Below are 22,519 nucleotides of genomic sequence, written 5' to 3' on the forward strand. Positions count from 1 at the left end.
GGGGTTCTCACTCACAAAAAAATTATGTCTACGTAAGCGTATTAGGACAACTGGTCATTGCTGTTTTCTGGGAGATTTACTGAATTGATCCTTTGCCATGAATAGTGAGAGAGAATGAAAGGATAACTTCAGGCTATGAACGCCAAATATAGATTTTTTAAATGTTAGATGAATATGCAAGATTTTCTTTTGGAAATACAGCTGAGCTTCAACCTATAAAGCTGGGGTTCTGCAGGACATTGTCAAGGATTTCAGCAAGAAGATAGGAATAAATAAAATGTTTTAAATACTGCAAAAAATTCAAAAAATCCCACAAGTTCTATTGTGTATGTTTTCATTTTGATTTGTTACAGAATATTGACAAGCGACAATAATTTAGTAGTAATTGAACTGCATTCCTTCCCCACCATCTTTTTCTGGCCTTACATTTTCACAAGGGGTATGGATTTGAAAAATTAGGGATTACGGCAAAAAAAGTTGGGAAAAACCGCAAGAGCTGTTCCTCTCTGGGAAATTATAGCTTGGAAGGCAAACTCAAAGGTATCACATGGCCACTGACCTTTCTCTCCAAACTCCGCCCTCCTTCACTAATTTCTCACACCAGAATTGGCAACTTTATTTGGGGTAGAATGTAGGGCTATTTCATAGTTTTGATCTGCCCAGAACTCTGACCTAACACATTCCTGTTTACCCATCAAAGAACTGGAGGAAAAAAGTGTTTTGAAATGTGTGATAACAGCAGTTTTAGAAGAAAAAAAAGTGATATTCCAAGAACCCTGCCTACCTAGCACAGCTCTTTCCCCAAGATTCCCCACGCCCAATCTGGTTGGTTTACCTGTATAACTTAGAAGTATACATTTCTGTGATTGGCAGAAATGTATACTTCTAAGTTATATCTGAATATAAAGAGCTATCCCTATCACCACCACCAGTTTTACTTACAAGAGTGATTGCAGATAACAGCATTGTAACTCTGGCACATAATATAAAGCTATATTTCATTGGCAGCTCCTGAGAACTTTTAAAAATATTCATGTATGTGATGTCACTTTGTACCACTAAATTGTAAAAATAAAAATCAGGGACTGGTATAATTTAAGGGAGGGGGAGACATTCTAAGCAGTATTTTGCAGTTTTTAAAAAGTCCAAAATATACATCCTGTACGAAAGTTAAGCCATTGATGTACTCACAGCTATTGACTAAATTGGGCCTAAGAATATATATCCCAAGTTTATTTTCCCAGGGAGCTTCACTGTGCACAGTTCATTTCAGCCACACACACAGCACACTGATATACCCTATTCATTTGGGAATGAATGGCCTAAGCCAGGGGTAGGCAATCCCTATCAACATCTGTTAAGATGATTGTGTTCCAGCAAAAATGGGGAAGGAGGGGAGGAGAGGAACAGGGAAGGATGCAACTGATCAAATAGCTCAAGAACAAGCCAAGACCAAGAGGCACTAGGAGCCTCTCAGAGATTTGCCTTGGACTTGGCTGGTAGCTGTATGGGTCCAAGAGACAATTACAAACATTAAGTCATGCCTGTTGCCTTGTCCTGCACCACTGGCCCCAGCAGTGCTGCCAGTTGCTTAGGCAAAAATCCAGCAAAATGATCTGGTGTGCCAGTGTTAGCCAATGTGCTGGGGTTGCCTAACCCCTGTATGGCAACTAGTAGTACAATAGACTGACCTTTGGTGATGAAGCAGAAGAAACAATGGCTATCAATCCTTGTAACAATAGCTCACTTATGAAGTGCTCATTTGACATTTGAGGCTTTTGGAAGAGGTTTGACAGGACTATGCTGGAACTTCAGCTGTAGAGCACAATCCAGCCAAGTATTAGATGTAGAATATGAACAAGGCCTGGCTCAGAGGGACTTCGCAATGGTACAAAAAAGCTCTGCCAAAGAATCTGATGAAAGCCTCTTTCCTAGTTCACTTTTTCATCTAATCCCTTTTACAATACTTCTCCACCCCCCAATTCCCCATTAACTGAGCTTTATACCACCACTTTGGTATGATCCAAACTCTAACCTTAACTGGATGGAAGTCTTGGCTCTAAAAAGTTTCTACTGAGACAAGAGTGGGGTTGGATGCCAGCAAAAAAAAGGGGGGGGGGGAGGAAAGAACACCTAAAAAGGCTGTGCTTGGACTTCCAGAACTCGCCTGGAAGAAAAATCCATGTGCGACAGGGGCTACAGTAAGGAGGGGAACTGGGCAAGATTCAGCAGAAAAACTAGCTAGATCCCACCCCCCCTATCTTTCAAAACTTGAGTGAGTACCTAAGCATAGGAAGAACACACAGATCTTTTCCAATTTTATTTGGCAGTAAAGTCAAAAAAGAAAGCTTTTCTATGTTCCGCATGATGATTGCCTGCATCTTTATTCACCCATCATAGTTTTGCTGATATATTAACCAGACGATTGTATACACTGGTCAGACTTTTGGAAAAATAGGTTGGATCACATGGATGTATTCGAGCAGCAGTGGCACTGGCACGAAGAATCTTCTACTGAACCAAGATATTGATTACTGGACTATTTCCTGTCCTTTTCAGTCTAAAAGGCCAGGTTCCAGTATATACAGTTATATTAATGTGTGTGTATATGGTTAACACATTCTTGTACATGTTTAGCACTTGTTTGTTTAGGAAAAAAGAACTACACAAAAGCAAGAATGAATAATTTATTACATGTTTAATGAAATTACACTTTTTCACATCTGCGGTGTGACTTGTTGGAAGGTCACTGTTTAAAAGAACATATATAGCTAAGACTGAAGAACTGTACTGGGTTTTTAAATGCATTTGAAATATTACGCACTGTTCAATAATCCAGCTGACCAGGTGTCTTCTCCTAGAGCTCGAATGAACTTGAAAGACATGGAATTCAAAACGAACCTGGAATGATTTAAAGGTGCATTAAAACACACACACACACACACACACCTCTCCAGTGGGCAGCTGAAAGGTTCAGATAATGAGAATCAGTGAAGAAGTGTTTTTGGACTTGCAAGATTTCACTTGCATACAGTAGTAATTTTGTCCTCTGATGGGCAATGAGGAAAGACAGAACCAAAATATTACTTTCTAGCTAGTCTGTTAAGCAAATACTGCTTCAGTACCTGGTCCCTTTCTTCTATAGGAAACATTTTAAAAAACAGCTGATATGTAAATCCTACTCAGAGAAGGAAAGTATCACATAAGCATCTTAATGTCAAGACTGCATTTTTCTCCCTTTGAACACCGTGAAATTGTGCAATAAAGAACTTTAAACACAAATTCAGGGCCAGAACCACAGTTAGTATAAATTTTTTTAAAACTCTACCGACGTAAGCAGAGCAATTTATACTGGCTGATGATCTGGTTACCAAATCTGTGTTGCTTAATATAAAAGATTAAAATATTACATTTTAAGGCTAAATATATGTGGACACCCTGTTAAATAGATGGGAATCATTAAATTGTCCCTAGGACATTTGAGCTTGTGAAGTTCTAGTATTAGAGATGTTTACTGTTGAAGCCAATACTAGAAGAGTAATTATTTTGTAGAAAAAAAATTACGTAAAAGGATACAACAAGAAAGGATACACTTTGCATGACACAGTACTACTGCAGTATTTACGCAGGAATGCTTCTAAGGAAGAACAGTAGAATGTGGTTTAATACTTTGATTCCCTGGTACAGCTCTTTCATTCTTTAAACTGCCTATTTTTAAAAGCTAACTTTTAAAATCTTTTCACCATAAACAGATTTAATGTGTTCAATTGATCCAATGCCACACCAAATAAATGTTTTAATTACTGTGTTAGTGCAAATAAAAAAGCAAAGTATGGAGATTGGGGGCTATGGAATCATTTGGGAAAAGAGAGCCAATAAGGTGCCAGAAATGTCAATAAGGAAGCACTACCAGGTGACAAGCAAGATTTCTAGAGGATATTACTTTCATTTGCTCTTCTCTCTCCATCACTGTCTTCCAACATGGTTGCCTCTGAAGGAAGCTACCCAGCACTTCCACATTTGTGCTGGATTGATATATTCCCGCACCAACTCTTCTGTCTAACCCAACTTGGGTGTTAAAAACTGCTTTCAGAAAAGCAAAACTGTAGTAAGTGACAGCAGGGAAGAGGCTCACTGGGAAAGTTACACCTACTTAGGGAAGCTACACCTGCTTTCTTTGCACTCCAACAAGAACATGAAGATATAAAACATGAAGTGTAGCTATTTTCTTGTATCCTCCTTTGGTACTACGTTGAATTCTTCCCCTGTAGGTCTGGCACAAGGATTGCCAGTATTTTGCCATAGGATGGCTGAACAAATGCATAGTGAAGTGTTGTGTATTAAAGTTATCGGCAATACTTGGATCAATGAACATACACAGCACTGCCATTAGTTGTATCATAACATAGGATACATGGCTGTAGAAGTCAACATACAGGATAATGTAATATACAAACGTCATACTTAAGCATGATTATCAACTTGTGCTAGCTCTGATTTCCACCTACTTCCATCTACAGTAAGCATCAATTCTAACTCACAAACTGACATATAAAGATGAGAAATGTTTAGTTAGTGCACATACTGAAGAAAAAAAATCAGTCAGTTTGCAGCTACAGCAAAATACATGGCCTCGTTTGAACACACAGCCTTATATTGCAGTTTTGTGAGGAGCATTTGTAAGACTACTGTATGAAATTTAGATCTTTTACAGTCAAATTTCATAGAAACAAGATTACTCAGCCACAATATTTGGCGGATTATTCTTAATCAGTAGTTTTTTAAACAGATTGATCAAGTACACTTGGCTTCTTTAGTATTGCCAGACCATAGTCACACTTTTAAATACTTAGCAAGGAGGCTATGGGGGAGTCATTTGCACCACTGTTATGAGAAATCTGGAAGTGCTTAGCTCAAGGTTTGTAAAAATTTAACAGTTTTTCATTTCAGCTTTTATCTACGATACATATGTGACAAAACTTTTTTTTAATTAAAAAAAGATCACTTAATTGCTGCTGATTTTCTAGAAGGGAAAAAAATATTTGGTTGATACTAGGGCTGTGCACGGGTGGGGATATTCGGTATTCCCATTTCGGGTTTACCCGAAGTGGGAGACCGATTCAGAATACCCCCAAATCACTTCGGTATGCTCCGTAAAGATTCGGAGCATACTGAAGCGAAGGGGGGAAACCCCCCCACCCCCCCACCCTCCCTGGGGCAACCCCACTACCCCCACCCCCCTGGGGAGACTCCTCCACCCCCACCAAACCCTGGGGAGACCCCTCCAACCCCCACTGACTTACTGGCGGCAGGAGGGTCATCAGCTAGGCAGCGGCCCGCCACCGCCGCCATGGTGGCGGCGGCAGCGGCACAAGGTAGCGCGGCCTGGAGCCAGTCGGCTCCTCTGCTGCCGCTGCACCGCCGCCCGAGCCTGCATGGTGGTGGGGAAGGCCGGAGCCGCCTCCTCCTGCCCCTCAAATGGCTGCGGCGTGCTGGTGGCTGGCGGCCATTTGAGGGGCAGGAAGGGCTTTCTCTGCCTCCTCCGGCCCTTTCTGCCCCTCAAATGGCCTCCAGCCACCAGCACGCCATGGCCATTTGAGGGGCAGGAAGAGTTGGAGGCTCCGGCCTTCCCCACCACCCCGCAGGCTCGGGCGGCAGCAGAGCCGGCCCGGAGCCACTGCAAGGAAGTGGGAGGGGAGGTGGGGGGGGTTGATGTTTAAAGGGCCCCACCACTGCTGGCAAGCAGCGGCGGGGCCCTTTAAACAAGCCCTGAAGCTTTCCGAAGCATATCCAAATGCTTCGGAAAGCTTTGCTTCGGGAATACTGAAGCTTTCCGAATCGGATCCGCTTTGGATATCTTTACCCGAAGCGAAACCCGAATAGCACAGCCCTAGTCAATACCTTTGGTACCTTAATGAAACTTCTCTCTACATAAGCATTTCAGAATCTGATGTAGTTTTATGCTGTTACATGGGCTGCTCCCTGTTAATGTGACAGCCTTTTTTTTGCCTTTTATACTGATCATTATAATTGTGTTCCCCATCTTAAGCAATTTTGGGGAAGCAGGATTTAAGATTAATACATGCATTAAAAATTTACATCAGATGCTTTCACTCATGACCTTACATTAAGGTACACAGCATACTGAAGTCATCTTATATTTTAAAATGAAGATGATTCTACAGTACAAGTCATTTCCTTTCTACTAAAGGGTAGAAGAGAGCTGAAGACTCTCTTCTGGTCCTTGCTAAAATATACGCAAAAAACAAACTTCTTATGAGGTTTTGGGTAACAAAAATCAAAGTAAAGTGTCAACTGCTTCATTAACTAAAAAAATTATTTGCTGAAATGCCATTGGACATTTGATCATTTCATGGCATATTTTAAATAAAGCTGGTGGCAAGTGATTTTTTAATGAGTTTGGAAACTTGCTTCAGAAAATAAATTTTAGCAGGCGAAGGTGCAATGCCACTTATTTCCAAAATTTAGCTTGAAGAAAATCCTTGACTACATTAAAAAGAAAAGGTATACATTAAAGGTAATTAAGTAAATCGCTTGCTACATGTATTTCCAGTGTGCATCTAAATGGATGAATGCATCCATGTTCTATAGAATTGGTTGGGGGTGTCTTTTGGCTATAAATGGCAGATAATTACAGATAACATGGGCTCTTACAGTCACTTACCTTCAGGGTTTTTTCTTCTCCTATCTTTTCTTTTTATCATCTTTTGAATCCTGCTTTGGTCTTGCTGAACGAGCAAATTGCTAGCATTTTATTAAGGAAAATACGCCCTAGACCAAGCAGCAGTAGTTAGCAAGAATGCTCAATTCATGTAGCAAAAAATATTTGCAAATGGTAAAGTAAAATGGCTGTCAAGTTAATACCTATTTACTCAAAAGCTGTATATCAAACTCTCTGGGAAAAGGCAGATATGCCAAGCACAAGGCAACAGAGAAAATGTTCAAAGAACACATTTATGTTAATACATCCAAAGACCAGAGAGGAATGAATCCTGTTCTGAGTTATATTCTGAGGTGAATAAATTTTGAATGTTTTAATTATTTAAATAATTTCTAACTATCTGTAAGTTTGCCAATTGATTTTCTCCTTATGTGCCATTGTCTCCTTTCTTATGAGCAACAATTCATAAGTTAACACATACTGTGCTCTTGATTGGATATTCTAATGTATTTTGTAAAACGTATTATTGGAAGTATGGTTTGAGCTACATTCTAACATAGTTAATACACTGATTATATTTAGTTCAGTGTTAAAATACAAATATGAAACACTGTTACATAGTGATGTGCAACTATGATAAGTGCATGAAAACAATAGCCCCAACAACTGCATACAGATCTTAACTTGGAAGTTCTCCAAGGCACACCTCATCTATATTTTCAGACATTACAAAAGATGCTCATAGCCTAGACATTTTTTCCTTGCTTGCCTGACTATTTTCCTACTTAAAAACCAACTCAAATGCTTATGGGTAATTTACAACACTGCTTCAAATCAGAACTATGGCATATTTGAAAGTGACCCCAGTGAAAGTTGGGCCCCAAACCACAACTTATCACCCAAGATATGTTTTCAAGTGTTCCAAGGTAACAGGTTCATACAAGGACAAGTGGCGATTTCAAACTAGAGGTTCCTCAATATGGCAGTTTTAGCCACTTTCATGTAAAAATGTCTGAATTGGCTGTAAGATACAACAGTAATAACTATCTAAAATAACCCTAATCATACTCTGGATGTGAATAAGATAGAAAGATTTTGAACAACTACTAACTTGACTGAAAGTCAAAGGAAAAAAGGCTTTAGGAAAGGATACAACCACCATGGGTTTGTCAAACAAAGCATATCCATTCACTTCTTTCAAAGCTTTTGCAGCTGCTTTTTCATTAGGAAGCCCAATAAACGCTTGTCCTTTCATCCGGCCTTCTTTCATTAAGCGTATATCAAACCTAAGATTAAAAAAGGGAGAGAAAAAAAATGTCAGTTCAATCTGGCCCATAAGATGGAAAAGTAAATGTACGGGAAGGGGCTGTGATGATTTTTTTAAATAGTTCTTAGATTATATTCATGCAGCCAACAGATGGAATACAAGTAGAACTTATTCCAGAGCCACTTAGAAGAACCTTGCTTTATAGCAGGGCACTAGCACTGGTCCTTTTCTTCCTTTTAACCTTCAGTGTGCAAATTGCCTGCTCAATCCCAAGGTCCTGCAAGACTCTGGATATAAAAATAAAGTAAGTATTTTTCAATTTTTTTATGACAGCAACCACCCCCCCCCTTCAATCCTCCACCGTGAGGCTAATTTTCCTGCCAAAATTCAGTTTGCCTGCTTTGGCTGAGCAGCCCCAAGTAGCATTTTAATCTTTGTGGTTTGAAAGTTTGTTTGTCCCACCCTGACATGCATATATAATTTTGGCTTTTTAGCCCAGCCCAGGAACTTGATGGGGAAAAGCAGGAGCCCTCTTCCTTTTTGTTGGAAACGGCACTAAAGACTGTAACATTAAACAAAAAAATAACAGCTTTATTTAACGGTAGGGATTGAATAAGAGTAGTCTTGAAATCAAAGTGCTGAGGTGAAATTTTGTTGGTAGTAGAGAATACTCTTTGAGTAACAGGCAAAATAGTTTCCTTGAAGCTGTTTCTTATATTCTTGGTTCTTAGCTGTAAGAAGTGGTTTACTTAATCCTTGAGTTACAGCAGTAATATTTTTTCACAGTTTCTATGACAGCTCAGGTTTCGTGAAGTTAGTTTAAAACTGTTTTCCCTTTACAACAGACCAGGGGTCCTCCTGAAAGCCAAAACTCCCTTTAAGAAACTGGGCAGAAATTAATCTCCTTCTCTGAAGAAGATATAACTCTTCTTCTTTTGGCTTGAAATGGAGTCTAACTTACTACCCTTCCAAAACACACTCCCAGTTCTATGGGATCTGTGTCGAGCAGGTTTCAGCTTCTGCTGACACTTATACCAAGAATTCTTCTTCTTCTTCAGGACAGTGATGTTACCGTTTAGGCAAAAGTTTCCTCTTCCCTCATTCCAGAGGGAACCTATCACACTCACGCACAAACTCTCTCGCTGACCAATCTTGTCAAAAATCCAACTGTCATCCCTTCAGCCAGGTTCTAACTGACCAGTTAGAGAGGAGGGCGCAGCCTGTCACTCAAGCTCTCTAGTCGAAGCAAGAGTTAACTCTTTCCCTTCCAGCTCTCTGACTGCTGCACCTAGAAAACCTACTGTCAAGTGCAGTTTGGCACAGCTTTCTGAAGCCACTACCACTTGATATATAATCTGACTTTAGCTTGACAATGTGGTATAAAATGGAAAGCCTGTAGATGCAGTGCCAAGGTTACTGCTTCCTCTGACCCTTGCTTCTTATATCCTTTGTGTCCTACATTATTCTCCTCCCTTTCCAATTCACTGTCTTACTCATTTATTTTGCAGCCTCCTTGTTTCTTCTCAAACTTCTTGGTCCAAAATCCTCCTTTCACAAGTTCACTAGCTTCTTTAACTCCTACACTGCCTGCTTCCTGAAGCTGCTTGTTCTTTTCAATCCATATGTTTTGTTTCCTCTCTGCCCTTCACATAATCATGTCTAGACTATACTGAGAGCCAGTTTGGTATAGTGGTTAAGAGTGCTGGGACTCTTATCTGGAGAACCGGGTTTGATTCCCCACTCCTTCACGTGAAGCCAGCTGGGTGACCTTGGGGCAGTCGCAGCTCTTCAGAGCTCTCTCAGCCCCACCCACCTCACAGGGTGATTATTGTTGAGGGGATAATAATAACATACTTTGTAAACTGCTCTGAGTGGGTGTTAAGTTGCCCTGAAGGGCAGTGCATAAATCAAATGTTATTTATTTATTTTTATTTTTATTATTACCCTCATTCTTAAGTAGATGGGCATATGCAAAGTTCAGAGATACCACCAGGCTCTCTTAACCAAGATCTGCCCAATCTAAAAAAGTTACAGAGTCTTCACTTACATGATACGTTCAGTTTCAGATGAAAAGTCAACATATCTTCCAAAAATAAACTTCAAATCCTGGGATTAAAACAATAAAAAACGTCAGCAGAAGTTAGCAACCTTTGAGAAACAAGCACTAGGTAACTTTGTCTGCTCAGCTCCTACTTACCTTTTCCTGAACTTGCTTAGACAGATTCTTCACATAAATTCTACAGTTGGGATCTCCTGGCTCATAATTTTTGAAGACAGAAAGTGTTCCCATTTCTTGAACATAGAAAGACAATCAGATACTTGGTAATCTGTATTTCTATGACAATGTTTTTCTTTAAATTATCCCCCACACACATACACACACAGTATAAGAGGCTGTTAAAGATCCAAGGTTTGGATTATATTATCGTTTAACAATGTGTCCAAACAGACTCAGTATTTTTAACTAAAAAAAGCAAAAAAGCTAGCATTTACACCATATTTTAACAATTAGAGAATCACCTCTTTTAGAAACTCTGCCTTTTTCTAGCTCTCTTTTGGAAATGAATTCTGAAGGTATTTCATCGTCTTCTTCTTCCACCTCCTCTTTAGGATTGGAACAAGGAGCAGGGAAGATTTTTCCAAATCCTGCATTTGATATTTCATCAGCTGCTACATAGTTATTTACAAGAAAACACATTAGAACAAGTATTTGAAATACAACTGAGAGGCAGATGCAATCCCAATAAATATAAAGCCCCACCTGAATTGTCGGAATTAAACATGCTTTAGTCTCACTGACTTCAGACTTAAATGTGCTTGAAGCCACCATCAGTGAAGTTTACAATGAAGCCATGCAATACAGAAACAAAAGGCTACACTAGCATATAAGAAGAGAGGCATTTTTATCATTAGAATGGGATTTCATCGCCTTCCTCCTGCCGTTACAGCCCAAAATGATTCCTGAAATGCTGCTCCTAGGGGACAGGAAACAACAAAAACAACATGAAGGGGGAGACTGGCAAAAATCCACCCCTTCCCCCAGTTCAGAAACCTATCAGGGTATCCAACTGTGAGTGTTAAATGTAAATTTAAAAAATTCTAGTGACCCTACTAAATGATACAGAAAATTGTATGAATAATAACTGTAAATTAATAATCACTCACAGAGTGATTTAGTTGACAAAGTCCTTCATATACATTAGGCTGGATCAAAGTTCACGTGTTACTCTGGTGTAAGTGCACTTTCATCAGTAGGGGGTACTGGGAAAATGTGCAAGTGCCAATGGGGAAAATGATAAGACTCCAACCTCTTACCTTGTAACAACCTTAAAAGGACTCCAATACCGGAGACAGGACTGATTTAGTGAGTCTAATGGTTTGAGTGAAGGACTTGGTTTTCCATAGCTCCTTTTCATACCACAGTCTCTTAGCTACTATGCAATTCCAGTTCCCAATACTGACTTTAAAACTATGTATCAATGGAAGTTCATACCATTAAATTGCTCTTTCTCCAGACTTTGTTGAACTGTAGCTGGCACCTCTGCAGAAATGTGAAATTCAATTTTTTTTAGACCAAGCGGCTGCGACTGCTCAAACACATCCGAAGGTGACAGTGCTGGATGCAAGTTACTGTTTTAAAAACAACATTAAGCTCATTTAAATATTTGTACAAAACTACTGCTCCACATAAAGTGATACCTGAAAGATTACAACTTTCTAAAAGAGTATCTTATGTTTTATAGAAGCCAACAGCTTTTAGGCTGCCTGCTTTCTTTTTTAAGAAGTCAAAATCATTTAGGAACTTTTGGGTTCACCATAAAACATTTTGAGCAATGTAACTTTGGAAAGTAACCAATATAAACTTCTATTCCAATTAATTTCAAAATCTTTTCATAATACTTTTAAGCTTCAGTGTTACTAAAATTCTGTGACTCCGGTTTGGAACACAATTGCCAATTAGTGTACATGAGTATATAAAGTCATATTTGCACAAATTGAGCAAATACAAGTACAAAAGACACAAAAACTCAGCTGAAGAACCGTTTAAGACAACATGCAGCATATGAGAAAATTTTTGGATCTGAAATGATAAAGCTCTAAGTATCTTTCACCAGGAAGAATTAAAAGGCGGAGATGAAATTATTGCAGAGGGGTTGCTCAATTCCTTGCAGTTAAGATATATACAAGAAGGATATTTCTGTCGTTCCTTGTTCTGACAAAATAATGTTATGTTTTATCACAATGGCTGGTAATCTTATGAATGTTTATCCACTGGGTATTTCTCATTTTTCAAACTTGGTTTTGGACAGTGGACTTAAAGTTATCATTAAGAGGGTGGAAAATAGGAGTCATCAAATGGCAGTACTATATATTAAATTCCTATATTTGTACCTGTGAGAAACAGGTAGGGCAGCATTTAATAAATCTTTTAGCCTTCTCTTTTTTCTTACACGATGCTGCTTTGAAGGTATCTGTCGCTTGGGTTGAAGGGTTGCTAGTTCCATCAGTTTTGCGTATCTAAATATTAACAAAGAAAAGTATTTCACTTATTTTCAGAAGAAAAAATATGCATTCTTGGGACAAAATCTCTTGCTATGAACAGCCTACCTCTTATCTGTCTCCAGTTTTTTTTTAAATGTTCAAGGAAGATTTCTCTGGCAAATACCTGGTTCTCACATAAACTAAAATACAGTTTCTCCTCACACCTTTTCCTGTACTAAGGCTTCCAATGATTGGTTAAGTGTCCACTGTCTTAAGAACAACCTGGTACAACTGCAGAGAAGAAGCAGCCACAGTCACTGCCCCTTTAGCCTCAGTCTATGCAGGACTATGTGACAAAGTTCAGGGAAGAGTGTTGTCAAAGAAACCCCAGTGCACACACAAGTATATGAGCAGTTCCTCAGGCTTGAAGATGCAACAGAAGAGCTGTTTTGGCTGAAAACCTGGAACTGGAGACCCGTTACCAAGGGATTCATAGACTAACAGTACAATCCTAAACAGATTACTCCAGTCTAAGTCCACTGACTTCTATGGGCTTAGTCTGAACTCTAGAGTAACTGTTTTTAGGACTGCGCTGTATAATAACCCACACTGAAGTAAGAGACATGGTCTTTCCTCCTGATTTTTTCTGGCTAAACTCTCTGACTCTGTGTAATCCAGAGTCTGAAGTACTGGCTAGGGGAATTTTTCAGAGGTTTGGAGATGCTTTAACAAATACTTAAAACTATTTTAAAATAACCAGAATTTTTTTAAAAGCTTCAGTTTTGATTAAAGTTAACATTTAACAATGTATTTAAGTTTTTGCTTATAAACAGATAAAACTATAGTATAATCCTAGGCAGCATTACCCCAGGCTAATTCTAATGGCCTTAGACTAGAGAAACTCAGCACAGGTTTGAACTATACGTCAGTCTGCCATTTGGCAATCACATATTAAATGGAACTTCCTGGGCACTTCCTTTGGAGGTTTTTAAACAGAGGCTAGATGGCTATCTAACAGCAATGCTTATTCTGTAAACCTAGGCAGATCATGAAAGGCAGGGCACGAAGGGTTACATCAGTGCCTAGTTCTCGTGTTCCCTTCTTACATGCCCAGGGTAAGGCTGGGGTCAGTTTTTCCCAGGCCAGTTTGGCTAGGCATCCTGATGGTATTTTGACATCTTCTGGGTATGGAATAAGGGTCACTGGGTGTATGTGGGGTGGTGGGGGAGGTATTTGTGAATTTCCTGCATTATGCAGTGGGTTGGACTAGATGATCCAAGAGGTACTTTCCAACCCTATGATTCATGTTTTATACTGTGCAAAACACAGAGACACGAGAAACTAGTCTTACAGTGCAATCCTAAGCGGAATTACTCCAGTCTAAGCCCACTTATGTCAATGCCTGGAGAAACTCTGCTTCAGATTGCACCTTTAGTCACATAAAATATTCCCTCATCCTAGCAGAAAGTCAGACAAGAGGGGGAACATTGCACTGAAATGGATACCTTTAAAAGCAGGTCCCCATGCTCTGAATGAGGCTTACTTCTAGGTTGCAAAGCATCAACATTATATACTCTCTTCAACTGAAGAGTTTAATCTCAGAAGAAATAAAGGCACAGTTCTAAAGAAGACCACTAACCTCTCCTTATCTTCTTCATCATCACTTTCATATTCTGACTCATCTCTGCTTGAATCCTGACTGTCTTCTTCAGGCAAAGGAGGGTGTTCAGGAGGCAAAGGTGGAATTGGGGGAGGTGGCAAGGGTGCAGGAATATACTCTTCATACTAAACAAAGGGACACTTTTTTACAAAAATTCTGGTAGCCAACTACATTTAAAGACTGAAATGCAAAGAATGTTCTAAATGCAAACAGTATTTGTTTTCTTCTAGCCTGTATTACATTCCCATCATTCCTTTCTACCATTTTGTAACTCAAGATGGCATGTGTGATGTTCCCCGAGTGATCTCCCCTCCATGCACCAACCAGACCTGGATCTGCTTGGCTTCAGCAAGGTTGTTCTACAAGAGGCCTTCCACCATAAACTAGGAATAAAATATTATGCATTACAACATACTGCTGGGCATTAGTCACCACTTACTAACTTGCGATGCAAAAGGGTAACATTCAAGGCCACAGGACTCTTATTAAGTCAAAAGAAAAAGTCATTTCAGTACTCATGGGGGTATACTTGGGTAAAGTCAATTAAGTAATAAAATTCACTGCTAGCCTATCCACTGCCATGAACAACATTCATTGCCAGACCACGGAAGTGGAGGAGGCCAAGAGAAGGAAGCCTACTACACAGGCACAGGGTGTTTTCTCAGCACTGTAGCAACAGAAGAAAAGAACACCTACTGCTATTGTGAGAAGTACAGATTTGGCCTTAGTGGGAAGACAGGAACAGGGCACTGCGTTTTGGTAGATGCTGAAGGCACAATTACTGGCTGCATCTGTCACAATTCTCATTATTTATTTTGTGTTATTCAGATACTTTCCCCATGCATAACTGTAAATCTGAACTTTTCAAAGGGCTTTAGACTTAACATTTTTCTCCTCCTACTCCCATCAAAACACCACATGGCAAACTGTTATTGAAAATGAGGAAATTCAAAAGCAATTTGTGGTATGACACAGGGAAAAGAACTGCCAAAATTTCACTAAGGTCATACAAGACCCTTCTGTGAGACCGAGCAGTTCCTTAGATCTGGACATGAGATTTTAGAGTCCCCAATGGTATGTTTAAGTGACATGCAATGTTTTGCTTTCACTAACAATACCCTTCAAAATACTGTACCAATGGAGGGCGTGCAGTAACTGGTCCAAAGGGAGGGGGAAGGTTCATTTTGTTCATAAGATGTAAAACCTAAAAACAAAACACCAGTTTTTGCCAGCAATCCTCAAGAGATCACTTCTCATGTTTTAATTCCCTGCTACTTTAAGTATTTTATACACCACCAAAAATACTACACAGATTTCTATAATGGTTTAAAGATACTTATAGAGAAGAGTCTGAATCCCACGAACCCATTCCACTAAGGATGGAACCTACCAACCAGCCCATCTGGGTCAAAATGCTTCTTCCCCCTGAGGAAGACTTGGGAGGATATCTCCACTGCTAGCTAAAGAGATTCATATAATCCAACCCAGAGGGTAGAACATTTTTCATTAGAATGAAATCTGAGACTAGGACTAAAAAAACCCCTCTGCAAATCCAGTAAGTTATGCAAAGTGTAAAAACATACAAAGTTTATAAAATCTACCCAATGTGATTTATTTGATGGAATTTCAATTGTTTTTGCAGGGTACAAAGAAACAGTGAAAGGCCACTTCAACCATCCAGAAGTGGGGGGAAGGACTGCAATTTTCAGAGATGCTCCCTTCCCACCACAGAACCCCAAACTGTACTCAGCACAGTTCCTGGATGCACCCTAAACATAAGGGGACACAGTGGACTCCAGCAGGAAGCATAGTAATTCCATTTGGCAAACGGATAAAAGTCAAGCTTGCTATTATATGGGAAAAATCTAAGACTGTAAGAACACAAGAAGAATATTGCTGGAACAGACCAGTGGTGCATATGGTCCAGCATCTTGTGTCATGCTGTATTCAACCAGCTGCCCTGGAGGGCCTACAAACACGTTACAGAGGCTAAGATTAGAATACAAACAAACTGAAAGCAGTTTGATTTAACACACTCATTTGAGTATAAAGTTACTAGTGATAAAAATCTAAGCAAATTCACTTCTGAAATAATGTATTATGCTATATAATTCATACAAGGACCAGTAGGGAAAAAGAATCTATCCTTACCTGCACATAAAACTTAGGCACACTTGCTAAGGCGTTTGCTATGTTGGCTAGGATTGTATTTGAAGGTGGGGGGTACAGGTACTTGAGACAAGAGCTTAAAGGAAAAGTTAATCTGAGGAGGAAGAGAGAAACAAATCAAAGTACTTAGGGTTTTTTAGACAAGCAATGCAAACATACACAAAGCTTTGTAACAGGAGTCAGTTACTTGTTTTGATCTTTACTTGCAAGGCTATTAATTCACAAGGGATCAATTCAAAATGTTTACAAATGCATTAAACTTCTGAAATCTTGGGATTCAACTGCATTTCATTCCTAAAACTCTGCAGGAAAACACAGCAATAGATATTAATGGCCAAGACCAAAAGAATAATGCAAATAGTCCCATCATCTTCTGCTCAGACTTCTCTATGCTCCTCAAGTCTAAAGAGTTAGCTACTTTTGATCGTAAAGGGAACTTCAACAGCAATTTGCAGTATAGTATAATAGTATGCAGTTCATAGAGACTAAAAAAAAATCACATCTTATGTGCAAGTTCATAGGAAAATCAATAGTAAATTACAGCCCATATCTTGATACACAGATAGGAAATATTCTCAAAGGCTGTTGTGTTTGGCTTCTGGAAAGAATCTGAGAACCTCCACACCTTAACCAACACTGTAAAAAAGCCTGGTGGGGCAACAGAATGAAGCAGTATCACATGCCATGTGTAACTCAAGGACCTAAACCTCAAGTTTAATTCATTGCCAGATGAAACAGGCTTGAAAAACATTTCCAAATAGATCCACATCTTGAATTACAATGCAGGAACAGAAAGGATGCAACTTTCTTACATTAAATAAAACGGTTTTTGTTTCTGATTCAATTGCTTATAGAAGCACATAAGGACTTCAGCACTAGGATCCAATTATATTTTTGTATGCATGCTGAGAAGCCAAGCACTAACCCATGGCTAGGAGCAATTCCATTTTCAATCTGGAGGCAACCTAGCTCTTTCCTCCCTTTCTCTTCCTTGACTGGTTCTTCAAGACTAAAAAACAAAAACATAAGAGCAATTACATTACAAAAATATTTGGCAAGATAAAATTGCATAATTGTATTAGGATTTTCAACATGCTTTTTAAAAAGGATTACCAAATTTACAAAGTAAGACTTCTAAAAGGACAATCATGAACAGAATTACCTCCTTCCAAGACCATAGGGTTAGAAGGTTATAACAATACTTAGGATTACCCTGCAAGTTGCCCGTTCATTACTTGGAAAATTATACCAGACTGTCTATTTGGAAAATTACACTAAACAATGTCCTAGTACAAAGCAATAGTATAATATAGCATAAGAACATCAGATCACTTCTATGAAGTCATTAGCTGAATTAATTTTGGCTCCTGATTTTGAACCCCTATTCAGCTTCCTTTACTTCACATATTAGAAGTCTCCGAATTTATTACTAATACTTTATATACTCGTAAGGATACCACTACAATTAATCCACGGATGTGCAACTCTACAAATTTAGGATCATTTGCATCTGATGCTGCTTCATTCCCCATTATGAAAAGCAGCCCTTTTTCTTCCCATTACATTAACTTTGCAAAGAATCAAACATCATTTCCTCAAAGAAAAAACTAGCATCTTCTCCAACCCTGGGCCCTGAAAATCTACACAAGATTCATCTTTGTATGCATAAAGGTGTTTTCAGCACCAGGGCCATAGTTTGTAAACAATTTATTTAAATTCTTTATATCCAATTTTATTTCTTTAGACTTACAGTACCTAACAAATTGCAAGATACATTAATAAAATAAAAAAGACACAGAATGTAAAAATACAGCCAAATTGGCCAAAACAGAATTATTAACAAGGATTTAAATAATTTTTCTTCATAAAACATGTAAAGTTACTGTATACTAAAATAAATATCCAAATACCTTTTGTCTTTTTCAGAGACAGAAGACTGGCTAACGACATGAATGCTGTCTTGGTCCTTTGCATATTCAACTACCAAAGTGTGGCCCAGTAGGCTCAGCTGATGAAGTCTTGATAACGCCTTTAATTGAGCACAACACTCAGCTAAATCAAGTCACATTTAAATGCATTTCAAAACAGATGGATATAGCACTCATGCAATTTGCTTTTCCCAGATCTGACCAGCTTAAAAATCACTTCTGGGAGGGGGTGGGGGGAGCAATTTTACTTTCCCTCTGCTCACTCTTAATGACTAAAACTGCTAGTAACAAGGTTTTAATCTCTATAAAATTTGTATCCTGCTAGTTCTTCAAAAAGGGACTGGAACTTATATAAGGGTAGCCTAAAAATTGGTACTAGAACAACTTACATTTCTCTAATCTGTGTTTAATAGCATAATAATTGTTTATATTACACCATCCAGAAACATAAACTTTATAATGTTTCAACATAAAAATACAGGTGCCTGCCCAAAATATTTTCAAGCTAAAGTTTGCCAAGAAGAGAAATCACGAGGGCACAGATGAGAATGTGCAGTAAGCAAACAGAAAATGTACTGTCATATCATAATGTAGAAATAGCTCAACTGATTAAAAGCACAATGGCAGGAAAACATGGAACCATCTTTCTAATTTATCTTTATCTTTGTTTGCTCTAAAATAATGTTTTATAACAGGTCTGTAGTACAACTAACTGCCCAATACCCCAACTCAACCCACCAGGAACTTGATACATCTCCCATTTTTGCTGCTTTCCAAGGACTGGGAGATGTGCTGCCTTTGCATGATGACTCTTTAATTGTGCAGGGCTGTATCAGAGGTTGGTCCTGTGATACAAGCACTAAACTCGGCCAACTGTGTGTAAACAAGATAAAATGTATTGTTTTCTAGAATTGCTAGCAAGCCTATTTTCTGTTTCTATGCTCCTATTCCTTGCAGCAGTGTTTACAGTTCTTCACACTTTTAAGTGTGTAAAGATCAGCCATATATCTTTTGTTTCTGTAGTTTAAAAAAATTAATAAGAGTTCCAATACACACCTGAGTGGCAGCATTTTCATTGGCAAAAGTAGCGAAGGCCGTGTGTTTCTGAAAGGCAAGCCAAAATAATTTTGAGAAAAGAACAGATTAAAATTAAAAACAATTCTCTGAAACACAGCCCTTTTAACCAGCACTGAAGGGTGCAGCATTGTGCCACTTCAACTAAGAGTGGGAATGCACAATAACTTTACGCCTGTGTCAAAACAGAGGCATCTTGAAACACAAGGAACTGTAGGAGCGTCTTTCTTTCTGGTGTATGGATTCAGTGACAACAACTTAGTAGATGTACACTGCTTGTTCTTCACCTCAAGATCTGGAAACACTAAGATATCATTCCCATTGCTTGTGTCCTATCCTCCTAACAACCCAAAGTCACTTAAAGGCAGTTACAATACTCCTTTTGCAATATTTTTTTAAAATTACCCTGACCTGCTCACAATCAGGGCAATTTAAAAGAGTGCTTACATACACCAAGACAATCCTTTCAATGCGTAAGCAAAAGAATATGCTAACCCATGTCAGTTATTGATCTCTTTCTCTATGTATATATAAAGACTTTTACAAATTACTCGCTTCAAATTAATCATTTTGGATTTATCATTTGCAGAATGATATAGGTTTCCCTATATAGTCTACCGTATTTCCTGTATCCAAAGGCAAGGGAAAATATTTAGCCCCCTAAGCAGCGAATTCTGAGTCGTTAAAGGAGGCAGATTTGATGGGTGAGACGCAACCCATCCAAGCAGGGTGCCATTTGGATTTTGAGGGTCAGCCCTGTGCGGCCTTTTCCCAGCTCGCAGATAGCAGATAAAATACTTCCCAGGTTAAACCTGCCGTGCAGACATTTAAAGGCCCAAAAACTCCGCCAGGAAGGAAACACGGGGATCCGAACAGCGCGACCCGATGAGAAATCCCTCCAGCCTAAACCTCTCCATTTCAGTAGGCTTAAAATCCTTCTGGATAGCGTTTTCAACTCAAACCTGGGGAAATTCCTGCAGATTTTGGGGTAGAGTTTGGGGAGGGGCCTCAGCGATGTATAACGCCATATAATCATCTCTCCTCCGCAACCATTTCCTCCAGAGGAACTGATCTCTGTCGCCTAGAGATCGGAAGTAATTTCAGGAGATCTCCAGGCCCCACTCGGAGATTGACATCCACAGGAGAGGACGGCTGCGCACAACCCCGTCCTGCTGAGGTGATCTCTGCCCACAGGGAGAAGAAACTTTCACAGCTTCGCCCCCGCAGCCAGGCCACCCAACCTCGGCCGCCCTTTCGCAGAGGAGACCCCCACCCCACCCCCACCCCAGCCCTGTAGTCCGAGGCGCTTCGCGCCTTACCAGCCTCCCGTAGTCGGAGAGGACTCGCACGGAGGAAGCGCCAAAGTGCCTCAGCAACTCCTCCTTCTCCGAAGCCGACAACGCAGAAGGCAGGTGCCGCACGAGAAGCGTCCGGCTATTCTTCCTCCGCCGCTCACCGGGCTGCAGCGCCTCAGAGCTGGGCGCCGCCATATTTCTGACACGAACGAGGCTGCAGCCCGGCGCTTAGGATCGTCTCCTAGGGAAGCACAGAAACCGCGGAAGAATCTCGCGAGAAATGGCACTTGGACTGCTGGGTCGAAGTCCCAAAGGGATGCAGTCCAACTGCAATCGCACAAACACTTCAGGTATCAAGTTGAACGGTTTGCCTCTCCGTTCCGTTTCTTAGCTATGAGAATTAAAAAGAGTCCAGTAGCACCTTTAAGACTAACCGACTTTATTGTAGCATAAGCTTTCGAGAATCACAGTTCTCGAAAACTGTGATTCTCGAAAGCTTATGCTACAATAAAGTCGGTTAGTCTTAAAGGAGCTACTGGACTCTTTTTGATTTTGCTACTACAGACTAACACGTCTAATTGCATCTTAGCTATGAGACTGTCAAACTAATTTTCATCACAGAGATGCAGGGATAGAGCGACTCCCCACCGCAGCTTTCGCTTTAGTAACGGAAGTGCTGGTTGCGGCGCATTTCCACTTGCGTCTTGCCTGAAGTCTGAGCGCGGAGTATCATAGAGACGGGGCCGGCGGTCGGGCTCGTGAGCGTGGCGCTGAGGGTCTGTCGGTGGGAGTCACTTTAGTAATGCCAAGTTGTCTTTAAGTTCCATCTGGAGTCCCGACCTGCTCTTGTACTTGCAAAACTGGATTGCATTTATTGCAGAAAGGAAACCTATACATTGACTAAATTAATTAATAAAAAAATAATGGGAGGGGGTAAAAGTTGGATCTAGATTATTTTAAATGGATCTTCATGAATTCATATGATATGATTTGGGTAAAAGCCGGAACGGCTGGAACAGGCAGTAAACCAATAGTGATAACACAAAAACAGTAGGATGTGTTAAAAACACTGGAGAACAATATTTTAGAAATGAAAACATGGAAATGCCATGCTTTTATTAATCTTTTCCATGCCAAAATGCTCCCACAACAGCATGGAACAGCTCGGAACAGGCACTAGAGAAATGCTACTACCACAAAAAACAGTGGGAAGTGTTAAAGGCACTGAAGAACAAAAAAACAATGGGAAGCATTAAGGATGAAGTGGTCTGGAGCTAGAGTTACCAACAGTTCTGGAGAAAAATGTCTTGTCCCTTTAATAGAGGAAATGGACAGTTGATGCTTTTCATGGTATGGAATGGCCAGGACCCACCTAGGGGCAGGATATATGTTTATACAAATATCAGGTGTACCCTTCTTTGCAGAAAAATCTTGAACTAAACATGGAGCACACAGTCCATCCAGACATCGCACAAAAACTGTCTGAAATACAGCATTGCCAAGTTCTATAAAAAGACAGGGATGAGCTATGGATGAGTTCTGAAAAAGATAGTTTGCCAGATTTTCAGGAGGGGAGAATAATGGAGAATTGGATCGGAACAGCAGGCAGCAAGGTTTTTTGCAGTGGCTCGGGGATGAAAGTGCACCCTGAAAGTGCAGACCATGTTTGCGGGACCAGCCTGAATCGCAGGAATTCACCAGGCAGGAAAGAACACGCTGACGCTTCTTTGGAGAAAATTGGCCACAACTTTATTGGTTACAGAATCATGGAGCTATGGCTGCGTAGGGGCACGGATCCCAGCATCGGCTGACCCGCCTGCCAGGCGATGACCCCTCACCCCTCCAGCCGGCCCGCTGCAGGGGGAAACCATGGGATGACAGTTAAGGGAGTCACACTGGGCGGTAGCCTCTGTGTGGCTCCCCCGTCACCTGAACACAGGCCTGGTCTGTCAGCCTCCCGAG

General features: G+C 40.0%; 1 protein-coding gene across 2 annotated transcripts; it reads right to left on the bottom strand.

Moving 5' to 3' along the window:
• Window positions 1-2,673: 2,673 nt before the first annotated feature.
• Window positions 2,674-20,797, bottom strand: RNPC3 (RNA binding region (RNP1, RRM) containing 3). 2 transcript variants are annotated; one of them, XM_054981504.1, is made up of 15 exons: window positions 20,582-20,797; window positions 19,245-19,292; window positions 18,171-18,289; window positions 17,186-17,269; window positions 16,243-16,354; window positions 15,227-15,295; window positions 14,071-14,216; window positions 12,342-12,467; window positions 11,443-11,579; window positions 10,470-10,619; window positions 10,147-10,241; window positions 9,997-10,055; window positions 7,836-7,968; window positions 6,686-6,765; window positions 2,674-2,901 (listed from the first exon to the last, which is right to left on the bottom strand). In XM_054981504.1, the coding sequence occupies exons 1-14, from the start codon at window positions 20,750-20,752 to the stop codon at window positions 6,706-6,708; spliced, it is 1,509 nt and encodes a 502-aa protein (XP_054837479.1). In that variant the 5' UTR covers window positions 20,753-20,797; the 3' UTR covers window positions 2,674-2,901; window positions 6,686-6,705. The 2 variants fall into 2 exon arrangements, with proteins under 2 accessions (XP_054837479.1, XP_054837478.1); XM_054981503.1 differs by having other exon boundaries at window positions 2,674-3,637.
• Window positions 20,798-22,519: the final 1,722 nt, after the last annotated feature.

The sequence above is a fragment of the Eublepharis macularius genome, chromosome 5, assembly GCF_028583425.1.
Source record: "Eublepharis macularius isolate TG4126 chromosome 5, MPM_Emac_v1.0, whole genome shotgun sequence".
In the NCBI taxonomy this organism is placed as follows: Eukaryota; Metazoa; Chordata; class Lepidosauria; order Squamata; family Eublepharidae; genus Eublepharis; species Eublepharis macularius.